Here is an 18,666-nt window from a genome sequence, read left to right as displayed (position 1 = left end):
GCTTGCGTGTCGCGTGAAAAATAGGCGTCGGTTCTATTTATAACATGCGCACATTTTCGCCGCGGCTCGAGTCACACGGGCAGTGTGTAAGCGCTAACCTGTTAACATGGGAGCCGAAATAAAAACGGACATGCCAAGCAGTTGAGACGCTCACGCCACGCTTGCAGTGTGTCACCGGCCTTAGAAACAAACAACGAATTAGAACTTGGCCAAACGGCAAAATTAAAACACAAAGAAACTGAACATAAGCCTGACATTACAACCCCCGCATCATTCACCCCCGCCACTAGGAAGGCACGTCCTCTCACCATTGCTATAATATAACAGTCCAAATTTTGGTTTTTGGTACCAAAAGTATTATGAATTATGTATTATGATATGGTTAACTGTGGGAGGGTGGGGGCTGCAGAGGAGGACCTAGCAGGACAACCCAGGATGAAGGATGTGCCAGGGAGGAGGTGACCGAGGCAGAAACCATAGGGCAATGATGACGGTAAGAGCCAGAGAGGAGACAAGAGCAGGAAGAGCGAGGTTGTGGCCCAGAGCAGAGACAGGATGAAGGAGGGAGGAACAATAGTGGAAACGTGGCAGGCTGAACCAGAGGGACGACAGACTGAGATGGAGCTGATGGAGGTGAGGACCCAAATGGAGCTGATGAAGCTGGATAGCACCGTAGTTCCTGGAGGCCAAGGTGCTGCTGTGGTGATGAGTGGCTGAGATGGAGCCAAGTTTGATGGAGCTGAAGGTGTCGCAGGCAGAGCGACAACTGACCAAGGTGGAGCCGGTCGGCTGAGGGAGCCCGTTGGAGCTGGTCGAGGTGGAGTTACAGGCTGCACACCAAGGGGGAGCTTACAACCGGAGGATTCGAGGTGGACCCGTGCAGCAGAGTGGAGTCAACAGAGGGGGAGCCGAGGGACTGAAGAGTGCCAGTGGAGGCGGGGCCGACGGGAAGAGGAGGTGGAAGAGGGAGGCTGGGTGGGATTATTGGAGACGCATGAGACTTGGAGCTGGGCGGCTTTTTATCATTTTATATGATGTACAATAAGATGAACAATTTTGATGAGACTTTTGGACACTACTGTATGTCTTTATTACAATCATTACTGACAGATTTTAAAAATATACATTTTATAAAGTTTCCTGTGTGTATACTTTAGAAACCTTTATAAAATTAGGCAAAATTAAAGTCAGTCTTCTTTCTCGAAGATCCTGTTTCCATATTTCACCTTCTTTGAGCGCAATATGGGTAAACTGCTTATATTTGTTTGTGAAAAATTATACTATGAATTATGTATTATGATATGGTTAACTTTTGATTTAAACTTTTTTTTTTAATCCTCTATCCTGTTTTGTCCTGTCTTAAAAAAAATCAGTGGCATCTATCCAAATCTTAAAATGCACATTTTTTTATAAATACTTACGTTTAGTATTAAATGTGTTATGGTTAAATAAAACTAAAACGTCTCAGGTTACGTATGTAACCCTAGTTCCCTGAGGGAACGAGACGCTGCGTCGAAACGCTGTGAGAACGCCTCTGCGTTAATGCGTCGTGAAGCGCCTGTAGAACCATTCCATCGGAAAAAAGATCGATCGTCGCCGACGTGATGACGTCGCCGACGTGATGACGTCATCAACCGGAGACTATAAAAGGTCCGCGAACACAAACAGGAACTAGCTTCTGATAAAGCCTGAAGTAAGTGATCACGGACACGCCGGGAGTATGGCAGAGCGACGCAGCGTCTCGTTCCCTCAGGGAACTAGGGTTACATACGTAACCTGAGACGTTCCCTTTCGGGGAACTCGAGCTGCGTCGAAACGCTGTGAGAACGCTTATACCCACATCGCCATAGGACCAAGTGTCTCGTATGTGTGAAGCCGAAGCGCACACGGTTACGAGAGTACCTGTGCCCCAACTGTAGATGCCAGGTCTAGTTCATAGAACCTGACGAAAGTTAAAGGAGACGACCATCCGGCCGCGTTTACAAATATCGTGGAGGGACGCCCCCGACAAAAGTGCTTAAGAAGCAGCCATACCCCTGGTTGAATGCGTCCGGACAGCCAGTGGAGACTGCTGCCCGGCCGCCTCATAAGCAAGTGAGATGGCCTCGACCACTCACTTGCTCATCCTCTGCTTAGATACTGGGGCCCCTTCTTAGGGGGCCCGAAACAGACAAACAGCTGATCAGTTTTCCTCCACAGGGCAGCTCTGTGGACATAGTATCTAGTGCTCTAACAGGGCACAGCAGATTAATCTTCCTGGTCTGACGTCGTGAAAGGAGGAGGACAGAATGCTTGAAGAGTAATGGGGCCCCGTGGGCTCGTAGGAACCTTGGGGACATAACCCGGCCTGGGATGAGAAAACCCCGGCGCAAACTCTAGACATGAGTGCATAACAGGCCTCAACCTTAAAGTGCCACGGAGGAAACGTGTAATCAGAGGGTGTCTTCCCAAGACACTCCACCCAAAGGGACGTGGACGGCACCCAAGGCCGCCACGTACGCCTCTATTGTGGAGGGGGTCAACCCTGCCGAGAACCTCGCCTGCAGAAACTCCAGCACTGTACCAACCGGGCAGTTAACTGGGTCCCACTGGCGTTCTCTGCACCATGCTGAGAAAAGTTTCCCTTTCAGAGCGTACAGTTTCCTCGTGGACGGAGCTCTGGAGTGAAGGATGGTCTCTACGACCTCGGCCGAGAGACCTTCCTCTATGAGCCTAGCCCCCTCAGAGGCCAGGCCCACAGTTTCCACATCTCTGGGCGTGGGTGCAGGAATCTCCCGCCCGCCTGAGAGAGTAGATCCCTCCTGGTCGGAATCTCCATCGGAGAGCCTTCCAGGAAAGATATCAGGTCCGAAAACCATACTCGGGTCGGCCAGTACGGAGCCACTAGGAGTACCTGGGCCCCGTCCCGGCGTACCCTCTCCAGAACTCCTGGAAGCAAGACAATCGGGGGGAAGGCGTACAGAGGTAGCCTCGGCCACCCCTGTACCATGGCATCCACCCCAGCGGGGCTGGATGGGTCAGAGAAACTACTGCGGGCAGTGAGAACTCTCCGCCGAAGCAAATAGCTCCCATATACCTTCCATAGGAGCTCCACCACTTCTGGGTGGAGTCTCCATTCCCCGGGCCTCGGCCCCTGCCTCGACAGGCTGTCTGCTTCCTGATTCAGGACCCCCGGGATATATACTGCTCTGACTGACAGCAATTTCCCTTGGGCCCACAGGAGGATCCGATGTGCCAATTGTCCAACGGACGGGACCTCAGACCCCCCTGGTGATTTATATAGACGACCACCGATGTGTTGTCTGCACATGGTGGCCCCTTGAGGTCGGGCAGGAACTGTTTCAATGCAAGAAACACTGCGAGCATCTCTAGCCGATTTACGTGCCAGTGCCGCTGATGTTCCTGCCATAGACCCTGGGATGAGCGACCACTCATGGTCGCCCCCCCAGCCCGTGAGAGAGGCATCTGTCGTTAGCGTTACGCGACGAACATGAGCCCCCAACACGGGACCCTGAGCGGGTTTTTCCACATGACCAGAGCACGTAGGCATCGCCGCGTGACTTTGATCGTGCGGAGCGGATTTCCCCTCGGGGAGAACCCTTTTGTTTTGAGCCACCACTGCAGTGGCCTCATGTACAGTAGGCCAAAAGATATCACGTTGGACGCTGCTGCCATGAGACCTAACAGTTTCTGGAACCGTTTCACAGTGACGGCTCGGCCTAGCTTCTGTTCTTTGGCGGCTGCCAGGATCGATGCTATGCGTGTTGGCGATAATTGCACCCGCATAATTACCGAGTCCCAGTTCACACCTAGAAAAGTGGTTCTCTGAGCCGGAGAAAGCACACTCTTCTTGGCGTTCAGCCTCAACCCCAGCTTCGACATATGGGCGAGAACAGCATCTCGATGCTGAACCGCCATCTGCTCTGTATTCGCTAGAATCAGCCAGTCGTCGATATAGTTCAGTATGCGGATGCCCTGTAGACGCAGCGGCGCCAGAGCTGCATCCACACACTTGGTGAACGTGCGGGGTGACAGTGCTAGACCGAAGGGAAGTACACGATGTTGGTATGCCTCTCCCCCGAAGGCAAACCTCAGGAACTTCCTGTGATGTGGAAGGATGGAGACATGAAAATACGCATCTTTGAGGTCTATGGTGACAAACCAATCCTCCGATTTGACCTGCGCTACAATCTGTCTGAGTGTAAGCATCTTGAATTTGAGCTTGGCCACCGAGCGATTCAATAGCCGCAGATCTAATATCGGGCGTAAGCCCCCATCCTTCTTCGGCACGATGAAGTAACGGCTATAAAAGCCAGACTCCCTGCTGGGAGGGGGAACCCTCTCTATAGCCCCTTTTTGCAGGAGTGTCTCTACTTCCTGTGCCATTACCAGAGCCTGCTCCGGGCCCACCTCTGTAGGTAGGACACCGCAGAAAGGAGGTGGCCGACTTCTGAACTGAATGGCGTACCCCTTTTCTATTATCTGCAGGACCCACTGAGATATATTCGATAGACGTTTCCACTCGTCTAGAAAATCTACTAAGGGAACCAGCCTCTCGAGGCTGGCCTCTGGTGTATTTTGAGCAACAAGCACAGTGCCCTGAAGCGGCGGACCGGCAGGGAACGACTGACTTGACTGCTCGGGAGCCCCCCGAAGGGGGAGCGGACCACCCTCGAGTGGCCCGCGGGGACCGTCTGCGCCCCGGCATTGCGGCGGGGTTGGCAGCGCGGCCCCCAGAGGGCGCTGCAGGACAACGGGTACCGTAGGCAGAGGTAAACACCGTTTCCCTTCGGAGGGGACTACCCTCAGCGTCCTTTTGTTTCCCCTGCCCTCCGAGGAGGGGGCGGACCACCCTCAGGTGGCCCGCGGAGACCCTCTGCGCCCCGACATTGCGGCGGGGTTGGCAGCGCGGCCCCTTGAGAGTACCGAAGGAAGACGGGTACCGTATGCTGAGGTACGCACCGTCTTCCCACGGAGGGGAAACTAAGGGAACCAGCCTCTCGAGGCTGGCCTCTGGTGTAATTTGAGCAGCGAGTGCAGTGCCCTGAAACGGCGAACCGGCAGGGAACACCTGACCTGACTGCTCGTATGCCCTCCGAGGAGGGGGCGGACCACCCTCAGGTGGCCCGCGGAGACCCTCTGCGCCCTGACATTGCGGCGGGGTTAGCAGCGCGGCCCCCTGTGGGCACCGAAGGAAGACGGGTACCGTGTGCTGAGGTAAGCACCGATTTCCTTCGGAGGGGAAATGCCAGGGACGATGCAGCTGAAGGCGAGAGATAGCTCGCAAGCGTCTCTTCGATCTTCGGCATCGCCCCATAACCATAGTGTCTCAGCCCAAATATATTACTATATGCAGATGTATGTGGGCTGAACACTCTATATGATACCGCTTGTTTCCTCCATGACCTAGACACCTCGGTGTGCAGGTCAGGGAAGAATGGCAGGACGTTGATGCTTTGCACGAGAGGGCAGGAATCGCTCATCTAATTTCGTTCTCTCTGATTTCGATGGGATTCAGATATTTCAGCCAGCCAGTCATTTCTTATTTTTATATTTAACCTGGCCACAGCTCTCGTGAGAACCTCAACTCACTAGCGGGTGACTGAAGTGGCGAGTCTTCAGTCGCGATGCTCTCAACGTCCACCTCCTCAGAGCTGGATAGTTGGAGCACCGGTGCCCCGCCCAGGGAGGAAGAGACCGCAGAGCGGGCTTCCAAACCCCGAGACGAGACACTGGACGATACAGGTGAGGGCTGAGATAAGGCCGGGCCCGTCTCAAACCCCTCTGTAAAGTCCACTTTTTTTTTTTTTTTTCGCAGGGGACTGAAGTGGCGAATCTTCAGTCGCGATGCTCTCAACGTCCACCTCCTCGGAGCTGGATAGTTGGAGCACCGGCGGCTCTCTCGGGGGGGAAGAAACCGCAATGCGTGCTTCCAAGCCCCGAGAAGAACCGCTGGATGGAGCAGGTGAGGGCAGAGATAAGGCAGTGCCCGTCTCAAACCCCTCTGCAACATCCAATTGTGAACCCCACGACTGCAGCCTCCGCTCTGCCTCGGCAGCAGCGGGACCAGAGCCGCGGGGAACACGAGCCGAGGCACCCTCCTCGAAGAGTGCCCGGCGGGAGCGCAGCGTTCTCAGTGGCATACGCTCACAGTGCTCGCAAGCAGCCCCCTCGAGGGCTGCCTGGGCATGCTGCGCTCCCAAGCATGCAACACAGAGAAGATGTGTGTCCCCGCCCGTGATGTAGCGTGGGCAGGGAGGAACACACTTTCTGAAATTGCTGCTTTCACTCGCCATTTCTATCTATTTTATTTTCTCTTTTTTCTGTTAATATATGAAATATTTAACAAAAGGGTGGAAAATCTCTGATAATAGACAGACAAAAACACCAAATAGACAGACAGGTTCACACAGATCGCTTACTGAAGGCACAGAAGCTAGTTCCTGTTTGTGTTCGCGGACCTTTTATAGTCTCCGGTTGATGACGTCATCACGTCGGCGACGTCATCACGTCGGCGACGATCAATCTTTTTTCCGATGGAATGGTTCTACAGGCGCTTCACGACGCATTAACGCAGAGGCGTTCTCACAGCGTTTCGACGCAGCTCGAGTTCCCCGAAAGGGAACAATATTTTTTTTTTATCTGAAATAAAATAATATAAAATAAAAACAATAAATATATTTAATTTATAGCATTATATTGATGTACTCAAACAACTAAAACAGAAATCAAACTTAATAAAAACTATATAATTAAAAAATATTTTAACTGATGAAAATTACAAAAAATAGTACACAAGAATACTAAAAATGTAATGTAAATGTAATGTTTTTAAATAAAAAAGAGAAAATAAAAACTAATAGTATCTCAATGATACTAAAATAAAACTGACAGTATTACATAGATCAACAATTAAAAAAGTTCCAAAAATCTAAAGTTCAAATCAAACCAAGGCCATGATGACATCACAGAATTTAATCATTAATTAAATAAGGTTTCAATTCAGGAAATGCTGCTTTTGCAGGATTTTATGGACGAGATGAAAGGGAAGGTACCAGAGGTTGACAATGCCACTAAATCCTGTAAACACAAGCTGGTTCCCAAGCAGGTTTCCCCCAGTCGCAAGGCCCCAGCGAGTGAGTAGAGAATCAGTGTGATTCATTACTGTGATTACTGTGTGCATGCATTCAACTGTAATCTCTGTGGATTGCATTGTATTCATAGAGAGGAGAGGCATAGCAAAGCCTCCACCATCAGTGCCTCTTCCGCTGGAGAAACTGGACCCTCAAACCCCCTTGATGTGTCAGCTGGTGAGTCAATGGCAGAAGCTGTGGCTCCTGGCTCACTGCAGGCAGAGCAGACTGGAGGAACATCTACAGAGGCTAAAAGAGGTGATCAGGACCAGGCAGCTCTTTAAGGAAATAATATGTTTGTGTTTGAATCTATACAGTTGTCTAAGAACCTTCTCTTTGGCACATGCAGATGGAGGAGTTCGCTAATTTTGACTTCAACATCTGGCGGAAAAAATACATGCAATGGATAAGTCACCTCAAATCCCGGATTTTGGATGTTTTCCGTAGCATTGATCGAGATCAGGACGGCCGAATCACTCACAAGGAGTTCATCGACAATGTTCTGGCCTCAAGTAAGCCCAGATTTGGCACTCTTGGTTGCTCATTTTTTGCATTGAGATATTTCGTATGCAACTGTTCACAATATTTGCCTTTGCATATGGACAGAATTTCCCACCAATTCCCTGGAAATGACTGCTGTTGCTAACATATTTGATGTAAACGGTGACGGATTCATTGATTACTATGAATTTGTGAGTGCCCTCCACCCAAGCCGAGACCCTTACAGAAAAACAATAGATGTAGACCAAATCAATGAGGAGGTATGTTTCATCTGTCATGTACACACACAGCAAAATGTGATTTTCATTTCTTAGAAATTAAGTTTATATGTAAATTGTCTTAAATCAAGATACATTTACTTGAGAAGGTATTAGATATTATAAGATATTAGTCTTGCTAAAAAAATATGCTTTAAAAAAATTATAGTGTTTTCCTTTGAATTAACCGCTTAAACTCTGGGACCATTTATTGGGATTTCCGCCTGGATTTGGCCTACCCAAATTGAAAAGCTTCCCATACCCACATACAGTGGTCTAAGTTTAAAATTTTAGTGTCATTTTACAGGAAACCCTTTGAAGTTACATAAAACACTGCTAAAAGTGATAAACATGTAAGTATAAGTTGTAATACCCCCCCCCCCCCCCACCCACAAAAGTAGGCGCTTTTTGATATATATATATATTTTTTATAAATACATTTTTGAAAGTGTGTAACTCAGGCCCTGTGTGCTCTAGGACCCTGCAGACAGTTTGGGCTGCTTCCACTAAATTACAGAACATAGAGGAAAAAAGAAGTTTGTCTGTGTCATGTTGTATGCCAGATTTATTCAAATGGGTCTGAAGGGATGACCCCTCCCCCCGACCCTGCTACCCCCCTCCACCACCATATATAGTGATATAAAGGCAATATCCCTGTTTTATTAAATTAATTATATATGCTGGGAATAGCCCAAACTGTCTGCAGGGTGCTAGAGCACACAGGGCCTGAGTTACACACTTTCAAAAATTAATTTATAAAAAAAAAAACTAAAAGCGCCTAATTTTTGGGGAGGTTATAACAGATTTGACAACATATACTTACATGTTTATTACTTTTAGCAGTGTTTTATGTAACTTTAAAGGGTTTCCTGTAAAATGACACCAACATTTTAAACTTAGACCACTGTATGTGTGTACAAGGTCCACAGAGTTTAAGTGGTTAAAGGATTAGTTCACCACCTTATCGAAAAGTGAAAATGTCATGTCGTTCCAAACCTGTAAGACTTTCGTTCATCTTAATAACACAAATTAATATATTTTAAGATGTGAAGATATGATAAAAAGCGATCTCTTCATAACATTTTCATTAAACCACTCAATTCATATGGATTATGATCTCTTTCTGACCTTTTGAATCAAAAGACATCAAAGTCAAGTGGTAGTTGCGTAGCTATCAACAGAGGGACAAAAATCTCTCAGATGTAATTAAAATATCATCATTTGAGTTCTGAAAGATGAAAAAAGTCTCCACTTCAGGCCGAGATGGTAAGTAATTATTGACAGATATTTCATTTTTTGGTGAACTAACCCTTTATTTTTCTTACCCCACTGACAGACATTTTTTCTTAAATTCAGTTTACATTTTACATTTTAAAAACAAGACTTAATATCGTAGTCATTTTGTTTCTCAAGTAAATGTATCTTGATTTAAGACCTCTGGGTGTGCATATCATCTACATAGAGTATTTCTGTAAAGATGACTAACAAAAACACAATTTTGCAGGTGGATCGTCAGGTCTCTCAGTGCAACTGTCCAAAGAGATTTCAAGTCGAGCAAATTAGTGCAAACCGCTATAGGGTGAGTGGAAATCTAGGTACAACTATGGCTATTTATACCTGGTAATAATAACACCTGGGCTGCATTTAAGTCCACGTATTTATGTCCTTCTCTCTGTAACTTATCGTTCACTCCATTACATGTCATTGCTTATGTTGCATGATTGCCTACTACTGGCAGAAGCCTTGCAATGGGTTCAACAGGAACGTCCTCAGCCCTTGATCACTTGTGGGTAAATTAAGTGCCAGCACTGCGACTTGCTGTTGTGACGTCACAATCGTGTTGCATTGTGGTCTATGGATCTGACGGAAGTGTATATGAGTGGACTCGCTCCCTCTGTCCAAATCGAGTGGTCGATGGTCTGTCAAAATAAGCTCTTCCTAGGGAAGTTCACGAGTGTATGTCTTAAAGTGGAGCTAAACGCAGCCCTAGTCTTGGGTGATCTGATCACAAGTAATCAGGTGACACAGATGATGGCAACGTGTCTCAAATGTGTCTGCTGTGGCCACTTAAGATTTTTTGAGGGACAGATCACTTTATGGTCACCATTTACAGTAAATTAAGTAAATGAAGCACAACTACCTATTCACGGCTACATGCCTGACGTGATTTTCATTCAAATCTGTGATTTTCATTAGTTTGGAGACTCTCAGCAGTTGCGGATGGTTCGTATTCTCAGAAGCACTCTGATGGTTCGAGTTGGTGGTGGATGGACGGCATTAGATGAGTTTCTGGTGAAGAATGACCCCTGTAGAGGTAAATAACTTATATTCATTAAAAATCTGCATATCATATATCAAATCAGTAGAGGACAACAAATATATGGACAAGACAACATTCTTAAAGGGATACTTCACCGCTTTTTCATATTAAACTATGTTATTCCCTTAACTAAGACTAGTTGATACATACCTCTCTCGTCACAGTGTGTGCACTTAATCGCTCTGATCGCTCTGGTGACGATCTGATAGCATTTAGCTTAGCCTAACGTGGAGGTGTTTGGTCGCTTCTAACTTGATCTCTGTTTGGTACCATAGTGAATGAACTGGGCTTAGTGGGCTAAGCTAAATGCTATCAGATCATCACCGCACGTCAGAGAGATTAAGTGCACGCACTCAGAATAACATATGTTATTAAGGGAATAACATAGTTTAATATGAAAAAGCGGTGAAGTATCCCTTTAACAGCATTGGCTGATATCATCTCCCGTTTGGTTGGTTTAGCTAATTACAAATCTGTGGACATCTAACTCTAATGAATGTTGTGTGATGATCAGCCAATGAAAATCATGCTGCCTGGAAAATCTTGATATTTTCTTAGATTTCAAATGATATAATAATATAATACGTAATAGTTTGCTATTTAACCACTTCAGCTCTGCGGCCCACTTTTGCATACGTCATAATATTCGAAATATGCAGCAGAGCTGAAGTGGTTAATAATAATAATAATAATAATAATATGTAATAGTTCGCTATTTATATCATAGTCATTGTGTACTGTATAATTACTTTTCCAGTGCTTTTGTAAGGGCAGACTACTTTCTTCACATTGTTTACTTTTTTTATAAAATTACTGAAGAAAAACAAGAAGTTGCTACTATGAGACAAACTAAAGATCATACCAAAGTTTGCAGTTGGTAAAAGAAGTCTCTTGTGCTATTAAGCTAATATTATAAAAATGTAAAATAAAATATTTTCAGCATCATTACTCCAGTCTTCAGTGTCACATGATCCTTCAGAAATCATTCTAATGATGATTTGCTGCTCAAGAAACATTTCTGATTATTATCAGTGCTAAAAACAGTTTTGCTGCACAATATTTTGTTGAAACCGTGACATGTTTTTTCAGGATTCTTTGAACAATAGAAAGTTCAATAAACAGCGATTTGTTTGTTTTGTTTGTTTGTTACTATGTAAAAGTTTTTTTACTGACACAACTGATCTATTTCAGCTTCCTTGCTAAATAAGTACTAATTTCTTTCAAAAAAATTGAGTGGTAGTGGATTAATAAGACTAATTTATAAATGTATAGCCAAATCTCGCCATTAAATCAGCCTCACTATCAGCTTTTGAATGAAACGCTGACGCGCATAATTTCTCTGGTTCTTCTCACACAGTAAAGGGACGCACAAACCTGAAGATCAAGGAGAAGTATCTCTCTTCAGATGTGTTCGGGGCATCGGGTCGCAGAGGGAGCGCTAAAGGCCTGACCGTCAGCAGATCCAACTCCAGCCTGAGTTTATACAGCAGCGCTTCAGCTCCCAGCAGCCCGCTGACACGCAAGGTACACCAGCCAACTGACTGCAACAATACTATAACATTATAGAGATACAAATGTCATTGGTCAGATATATTTTTCTAAAGTCACTCTGTTTTTGTCCTGACATAGGCATTGCTACGCAGAAGTTTCTCTGGTGAGAGGTGTATTAGACCCAGGAGCTCTATTGCTGCACTGGGGAGCGACCATTTCTGTGCCGACATCGACTCACCTTCACATTCAGGTTCGTGAGTCAGGTTTAAACTCTCAGCTCTGCTGAAGTGTGCATTTGTTTTCCTGTAAAAATATCTCAATGCCAAATATTAAAGGGTAAGTTCACCCAAATATTAAAAATAACCCATGATTTACTCACCCTCAAGTAAGCCTAGGTGTATATGACATTCTTCTTTCAGATGAACACAATTTGAGTTATATTAAACAAGTCCTAGTTTCAAGCATTATAATGGCAGTGAAGATTGCTTCATTTTTGAAGTCCATAAAAGTGCATCTCTCCATCATAAAACAGCTCTGGGGCTTTCGCTATGTCTGACAACATTGCACACCAGTTACACAGGTCAGACGTAGCGTAAGCATTTTGAACTGCGAAAGGTGTTACACTTTTTCCAGAAGTTGAATACGGAAGACGGTCCGCTGGTGTCACATGATCCTTCAGAAATCATTCTGGAATATGTAAAACAAGTCAATGCTCATTAAAAATTGACCCTTTTTACATTTCCAGGGTTCTTAGAAGATGATGTTGTCATAGTTGAGTAAACTTCTATAGTGGTTAATGGGAGATGACAGCGAATGTCATTTTTGTATTCCCATTTGCTCCAATAGCAAAAAACATCAACAACAAAAAACAGAGTTTCCAAGAGAGGGGGCAAAAAGAGAGTCAAGTCAACTTTATTTATATAGTAATAAAGCTTTATATAGTAATAAAGCAGCTTCACAGTGTCAAAAGCGCATTCAAATGCGATCTTAATATGTTATCGCTGTTTGAAAACGGCTCTTTTATGCTATCTAGTTGTAACCATCTCTTAGCTTTGTATCCGTATGCTTGAAGAAAAATGTGGTCTTTTTTGAATTTGCACTTTGAAAATTGAGTACTTTGATTATGGCTACTGTTTGCACATGATCAGTTTGTAGGAAGGGGTTCAGTTAGGAGGTCAAATGAAGCTCATGCAGTTCTAGGTCTGAAGAGACAATTATACAGAAAAGAAAACAGTACTGTTGTCTTTTACTGTATATAACAATTCATACTCAAAAAGTAGAAACTAAAAATGACATTCATTACAAGATGATTAGTTAAAACATTTCAAATGCACCTGTGAATCCTGTTTTTACTGTCAACTTGTAAACTTCTGCGACCTGCCTGTTTATTTTATTCGTATTAGTATATTATGAATAATTTTGTGATTTGTTTTATGTAGAGGAGGCAGAGAGACCCCCAACATGACCACATCTTGTCCCATACCATGAGATCAACCCCAGACAGGCGTTCCTTACTGTTCTGAACCCCAGGATGGACAGAAAAACTGCCCCAGCAGGCCTCAGATCAGTGAACACTTTAAGACAGTTTGCTCATCACATGAGCTCCTCTGCACTCGTGGTCTGAGGTGTGTTACAGCATCAGTTTCCTATCATAACATGCCTTGATTTGTTACCTTCACAGACTTTGTTTTTACAAAACGGACACCCTGCTCTGAGTGTAATGAGAGACCGCTAGAATGTTTTGCATGTGTTTGAACAGCACGATGTCCATAGTCTCTAAGAGCAATAGCTTATGTAGTGCTTTACACAACATACGTGCACTGAGGTCTTTATTTTCTCTAGTTGCTAGCTGTTGGGGCAAATGTTTAATCTTACCCTACATCCTCAAGAGAAAAAACACTGCCTTTTTATTCGTTTTACATAAACCCCACAGTTTGTGATGCAAAATAAAAACCAAAAACAGATGTCTGTTGTCTTATGGTTTACAGGCTTTATGATAAGCACTGTTTTTGGGGTCCATTTTATTGTTCTGTGCAACTGTGGCTATTGTATCCTCAGGTTTCATGTGCTAGAATACTTAAGGGATGAATTTAAAGGCATGAATTTAAAGACCACATGAAATATACTCATATGCCCCTCTAATATCACCTAACACCATAAGCAATAGCAAGTAATGAATTATAGTTCATGGTGGTAAATAAGGCTATTGGATATTTTTTTCAAACAATGAACCTGTCAGTATGTCCTGCCTGAAGCTCCTGTTTCAACAGAAACTATTGTATTATCACATAAATGCTACTCAAGATGTGTTTAAACTAAATGTATACAGTCAATATTTTTATTATAATCGAAAAAAATAATCTGTCATGATTCTCTTAAGTGTATTACAACCTTTAACTAATGTCCAGATTTTTGAAAATCAGAAAACCACGTTGTGTATGATGGGCACAAACTCAGATTTATTTATTTAAAAAAAGGATTTTTTAGCTTCAGGCATTGATTTTATCCAGTCGGACGATATCAACTATGTTTGATATTTTGAGCTGGTTTTAGAATATAAATTGTTTTCATTTGTCACGCGTCTCGTTCTGCATGAGTTTCTGCGTAACTTCAGTATCTAGTAGAGTCATTTCGTGTATGATACCTAGGCCCATTTTGCATTTTGGTAAGTTGGATCACAGTCGAGTTGAGACACATGCCTGTTTACACCTGGTGTTTTAATCTGTCTCTTTTGTCCACTTTCAACCACTTCTGTCCTGATTTCTTCAAAGTGAGGGTAAATGTATGGGCTTTTTCAGATCTTTCAATCTTACAGACAAAATAAACTTGCAAAAGTACATATGAACATGCCCAGAGACGACGGAAAACATACAGAAACCATCAGCTTTCATTTCTTCCTATTCTTTTGTTTTCTGCCTGCAGTAACTATGAGTGAAACCTCACTTCATCATTGTGTATCAGACATGTGAAATAAAAGTGAATTGCACTTTTTCAGTCACAGTTTCAAAATATGTACTTTACACTGTAACACACCTCAGGTCGCTAGCGATCCTTACAAAAAAACGAGTGGGTTTTTTGACATCCAGGGTTACTAAAGACCTGAGGTATGCATTTAAGGATTAGGTCAGTAGGCGGAGATTACACCACATGAGCATTTACACTATAAAAGCAATAGTAGTGGGAACTGACTCGTATGTTTGAATCTTGTTTGTTCAGTTCAAAATTAATTAATCTTTTTTCAAGTCATTTCGTTCCTTTCAGTAGAATATAATTAAAATGTTACGTGTTAAATTCTCCAACATATTTAGTACTTTGGAATAAACAATAAACTATAAGGTAATGCAGCCACAGCCAAACTTTTACAAACTTTTAGTAGCTTAGCTGGGTCTTCAAGGCTATTTATGCAGTCTGTTAGTTCACCTCATCTCCCGATCCAAATCGTTCTTTCTTTAGTCACTTCACATTTAATCTGTTCCCTGGAAAGATTAGTTCATCTCTCGAGTCTTCGGGTTCGAGCCGTTTGTTCATTTCCCCATAAGGCTGAATGCAGAAACAGAAATAATTAGTTATAATATAATAATACATAAGTATAATATTAATAAGTTATAATTCAGTCGTATTATTGACTGCATGTAATATATTTGTTATTATAAAATTATCAGAAGATATGTGAAATAAACATTTATGTTATGCCTATCCATTCTAACCAACCCAATGTGTCTAGTCTTCATAGGAAAATCAATTATTATACTAGCTAAAAAACAAACTAAACAAACACACAAAACAAAAGAAACTACGCACTTGCTAGTAGGAAGGTTGTGAATTAGTAATCAAAAATAAATCATTTTTGTTTCCGGTACAGACTACATAGCCTTGCCAATGGGGCTGGGATTTCATGAACGAATGACTCGAACCTAAAGACTTTAGAGATGAACTAATCAATTCTGTTTCCTGTACAGAACATATGGGATTTTGCACATGAGCGTTCAACACAAAATGAACAAATCGCTCTCTGAGACTACTCGTTGTTCATGAGTCATATTAAAGATTCGTTCAAAAGGAATCAATCCAGTCTAAATGCATGTTCAACTGCATATGGGGGATGGTCGTAAGAAAAGCTCAAAATATTTTAGACCCAGTTCACTTAGCACCGTTTACATGTGATCTGATCAACCAAAATGCATCTTAGTACCAGGTGTAAACAGGGCCTTAGTTTTAATTTGTAACCATTTACAAAGTCAGCACATATGATGCTTAATATTTAAAAATCTGTAGATATAATTATAAAAAATCAAGCCTTAACACCACCAACAGAATGTTATAGCATAGGAAAATCCAGAGTTTCCTACTGATAATTATGACTTGGCGGTGTAAAGAAAATCATTCCAAAATGACTTAAATGTAGCACATAAAAAGAAAGCTGCACTCATTGAGTCATTTCATGGGGTCTTTAAATACTTGAATGTGTCTATTGTGAACTTTGGGTCTCTTTAGGAATGTTCTTTGGCATTTGATGGTGTTTACCACATATTTCAAGTCCCGCTGTCTGTAAAATGTATATTTGTGTATTTCCAGTATATATAGAGTTCTGTTCTTCCATAAAAATGTCTTTTTTGATTTTGAGCAATTATGCCACCAGTTGTAATAACTTCCTTTGAGGATATGAAAGTGTAGGTCTCAATGAGATTAGCTGACATAATACCCCACCAACAAATGCTCCTTTATCAGTGCCGGCTTATTTTTGACTTTTATTTGAGCCAAACAGAACCACATTGATATGGCCTGCTTTTCTATTGTGTCCTGCTCAGGGCAAAGTCTGCTGTATTCATTGTTTGCCTTAAACCTATTTGTGAATGTTGTGGGTTGAATTCTTATACCATTGTACCAAGTGTTATGGATGTAGCATTTGATTCAAATTACATATCAAATATGTGTGTCTTTTAATTTTGTGCATATGCAGTTCGGTTCTCTTAATTTGGGAGAGTTGAAATGGGTTTTGAGAGTTCGGGATTGCACCATTTGAGTTATTTCTTGGCATGTGTATTTCACTTCAGCTGTTGTGCGCCGTCCCATCTGAGAATCATCAAATGACGGCATTAAAAGTTATATGATAGAGGTGGTCAGTGATATTTATACTTTGAGCAGTGCTACTGTATGTAGTCGAAAGGACTGCAAGTGATAGTGTTTTATTGATATAAGAATGGCAGTGGCAGTGACTGATTATTATCTATGCAAAATCCATTTGACACTCAAAATCCATTTCATTTCCTTGATTATTCATGTTCAGCTTATAAATGCTGGTTTATATAATTCATTTCTTGAACACTGGAGAGAGATGCTTTTCTGCTATGCACCCGCTATTACTGTACTGTAAATCTCTGAGCCTGTAAATAATGGTAGCATTATTGCTTATTTTATGTTTCTGATCTTGTAAATAAGGTTACATACTGTAGAATTTGTGTTCAGCACTGCATTACTTTTAGGGCCTAGTTGTGGATTGACACTAATTATGACATTTCTTGTGATTACAAATCTGTTCAAATAAAATGTTTTATAGAATGTTGTGTATAAAATGTCTATAAACTGCTTTGTGCATTTTTGCAAAATGCAGCACTCGAAGAAAAGCTGGTTATAATTTATGTTAAGGTGTCCATGTTTCAGTGTAATTATAATATGAGTAATTGCAGCTGAGTAATACAAATACCAGTGGCCTACACAACAATTCAGATACTCAAAATTAGGAACATGTCTGTTTTCTTTATCAGTCAATGTTATCAAACAGTGTAAGTTTATATGACACTGTAAAACTGTGTGAAAAAAGTATTTAATAGGCTACTCAATCAAAAGAGTTTACAGAACTACACGGCTTAGAATACTTAATTATACTTCTAGTATATTTCGATCAGAAGGTTCAGGACAAGTATAGGCCAGATATACTTAAACTTCAACAAATATAATTCAAGTCAAGTATACTTAAGTGCAATTTTAAGTATATTTCTGAGAAGGACATAAAAAATAGACTGAAGGTAGGCTAGAGAAAAATAACTTCAATGCCCTGTGAGACAAAAATACCCATATATTGCATTTTACTTATTTAATTTTCCACTTTTACCTTAAACTATACATTTACAAGGTCACATTGTAAAGTGTACACAGCTACTAAGTAGTATCAATCTTGCTTATCTTTATTATTAAAATGCGGCGCGAGAAACTAAAAAAGCAATGGTGCAACGTCCTGTTTAACGCATTAATCTATATGTTTTGATCATAAGCAACCCTTTCTCGTTATTTTCTCCACAACTAGGCTTGCTAGGGCGAACAACATGCAATCATTTATATTAAAATCTATATCATTTGAAGTTTATAACATCAGTGAATCTTAAAGGGGTAATCTGTATTTAAACTGGGTCATCAATGTGGTAGAAATGTGAAATTAATTTTGAATTTGGTGCCTTCTAGACTGAGAAAAGACAGAAAATGTATTTTTGTCTTATGGGGATGAAAGACTACAATTCCCAGAATGCTTCGCTGCCCTGTGAGGCCATTCCCAAAACCACCTACTGGATTACTGTGACTGAGCTGGAGAAGACACTACAATTAAAAACTGAACGTGTGTGTTCAATATACTGAGTGAGTCACCGCGCGAGCCTCACAGCACTGAGCACTGACTGCAGGAGTCAGATAAATGAGCTGATGAGCTCTCGTGATGAGAGCTGAGGTCATCGCGACTACACTCGCGGCATACATTCACAATGCGAGTTCAGTCTGGCGCGTTTCAGTTCATGCCTTTGCAAGCTTAACTTTCATAGAAATTCATTTGAGAAGTTAGAAGACTTACATTTCTCACCATAGCTCCGTTTAAATGAGTGCCTGTAGCTGAGCTGAGCTGAGCTGTGAGTGTGATCTCCATCCCTCATGCGCGGATTCAAAACATGCGGAAATGGCTCCCTCTGCTGGCTGTAGT

At 42.5% G+C, this 18,666-nt stretch overlaps 1 protein-coding gene across 5 annotated transcripts in view; it reads left to right on the top strand.

Annotated features, from left to right (window-relative positions):
* The window catches only part of macf1b (microtubule actin crosslinking factor 1b), a 92,548-nt gene extending 75,287 nt beyond the window's left edge, over window positions 1-17,261 (top strand). For all 5 annotated transcript variants that reach the window (XM_067449306.1, XM_067449303.1, XM_067449305.1 and 2 more), the window contains 9 exons: window positions 7,025-7,136; window positions 7,225-7,391; window positions 7,483-7,645; window positions 7,740-7,894; window positions 9,396-9,470; window positions 10,088-10,205; window positions 11,569-11,735; window positions 11,841-11,952; window positions 13,142-17,261. In XM_067449306.1, coding sequence (XP_067305407.1) covers window positions 7,025-7,136; window positions 7,225-7,391; window positions 7,483-7,645; window positions 7,740-7,894; window positions 9,396-9,470; window positions 10,088-10,205; window positions 11,569-11,735; window positions 11,841-11,952; window positions 13,142-13,167 — 1,095 coding nt within the window. In that variant the 3' untranslated portion in view covers window positions 13,168-17,261. The remainder of the gene's footprint in view (window positions 1-7,024; window positions 7,137-7,224; window positions 7,392-7,482; window positions 7,646-7,739; window positions 7,895-9,395; window positions 9,471-10,087; window positions 10,206-11,568; window positions 11,736-11,840; window positions 11,953-13,141) is intronic.
* The last annotated feature ends 1,405 nt before the right edge of the window (window positions 17,262-18,666 follow it).

The sequence above is a fragment of the Pseudorasbora parva genome, chromosome 7 (assembly GCF_024679245.1).
Source record: "Pseudorasbora parva isolate DD20220531a chromosome 7, ASM2467924v1, whole genome shotgun sequence".
In the NCBI taxonomy this organism is placed as follows: domain Eukaryota; kingdom Metazoa; phylum Chordata; class Actinopteri; order Cypriniformes; family Gobionidae; genus Pseudorasbora; species Pseudorasbora parva.
This window is presented reverse-complemented; position numbering and strand designations above follow the sequence as displayed.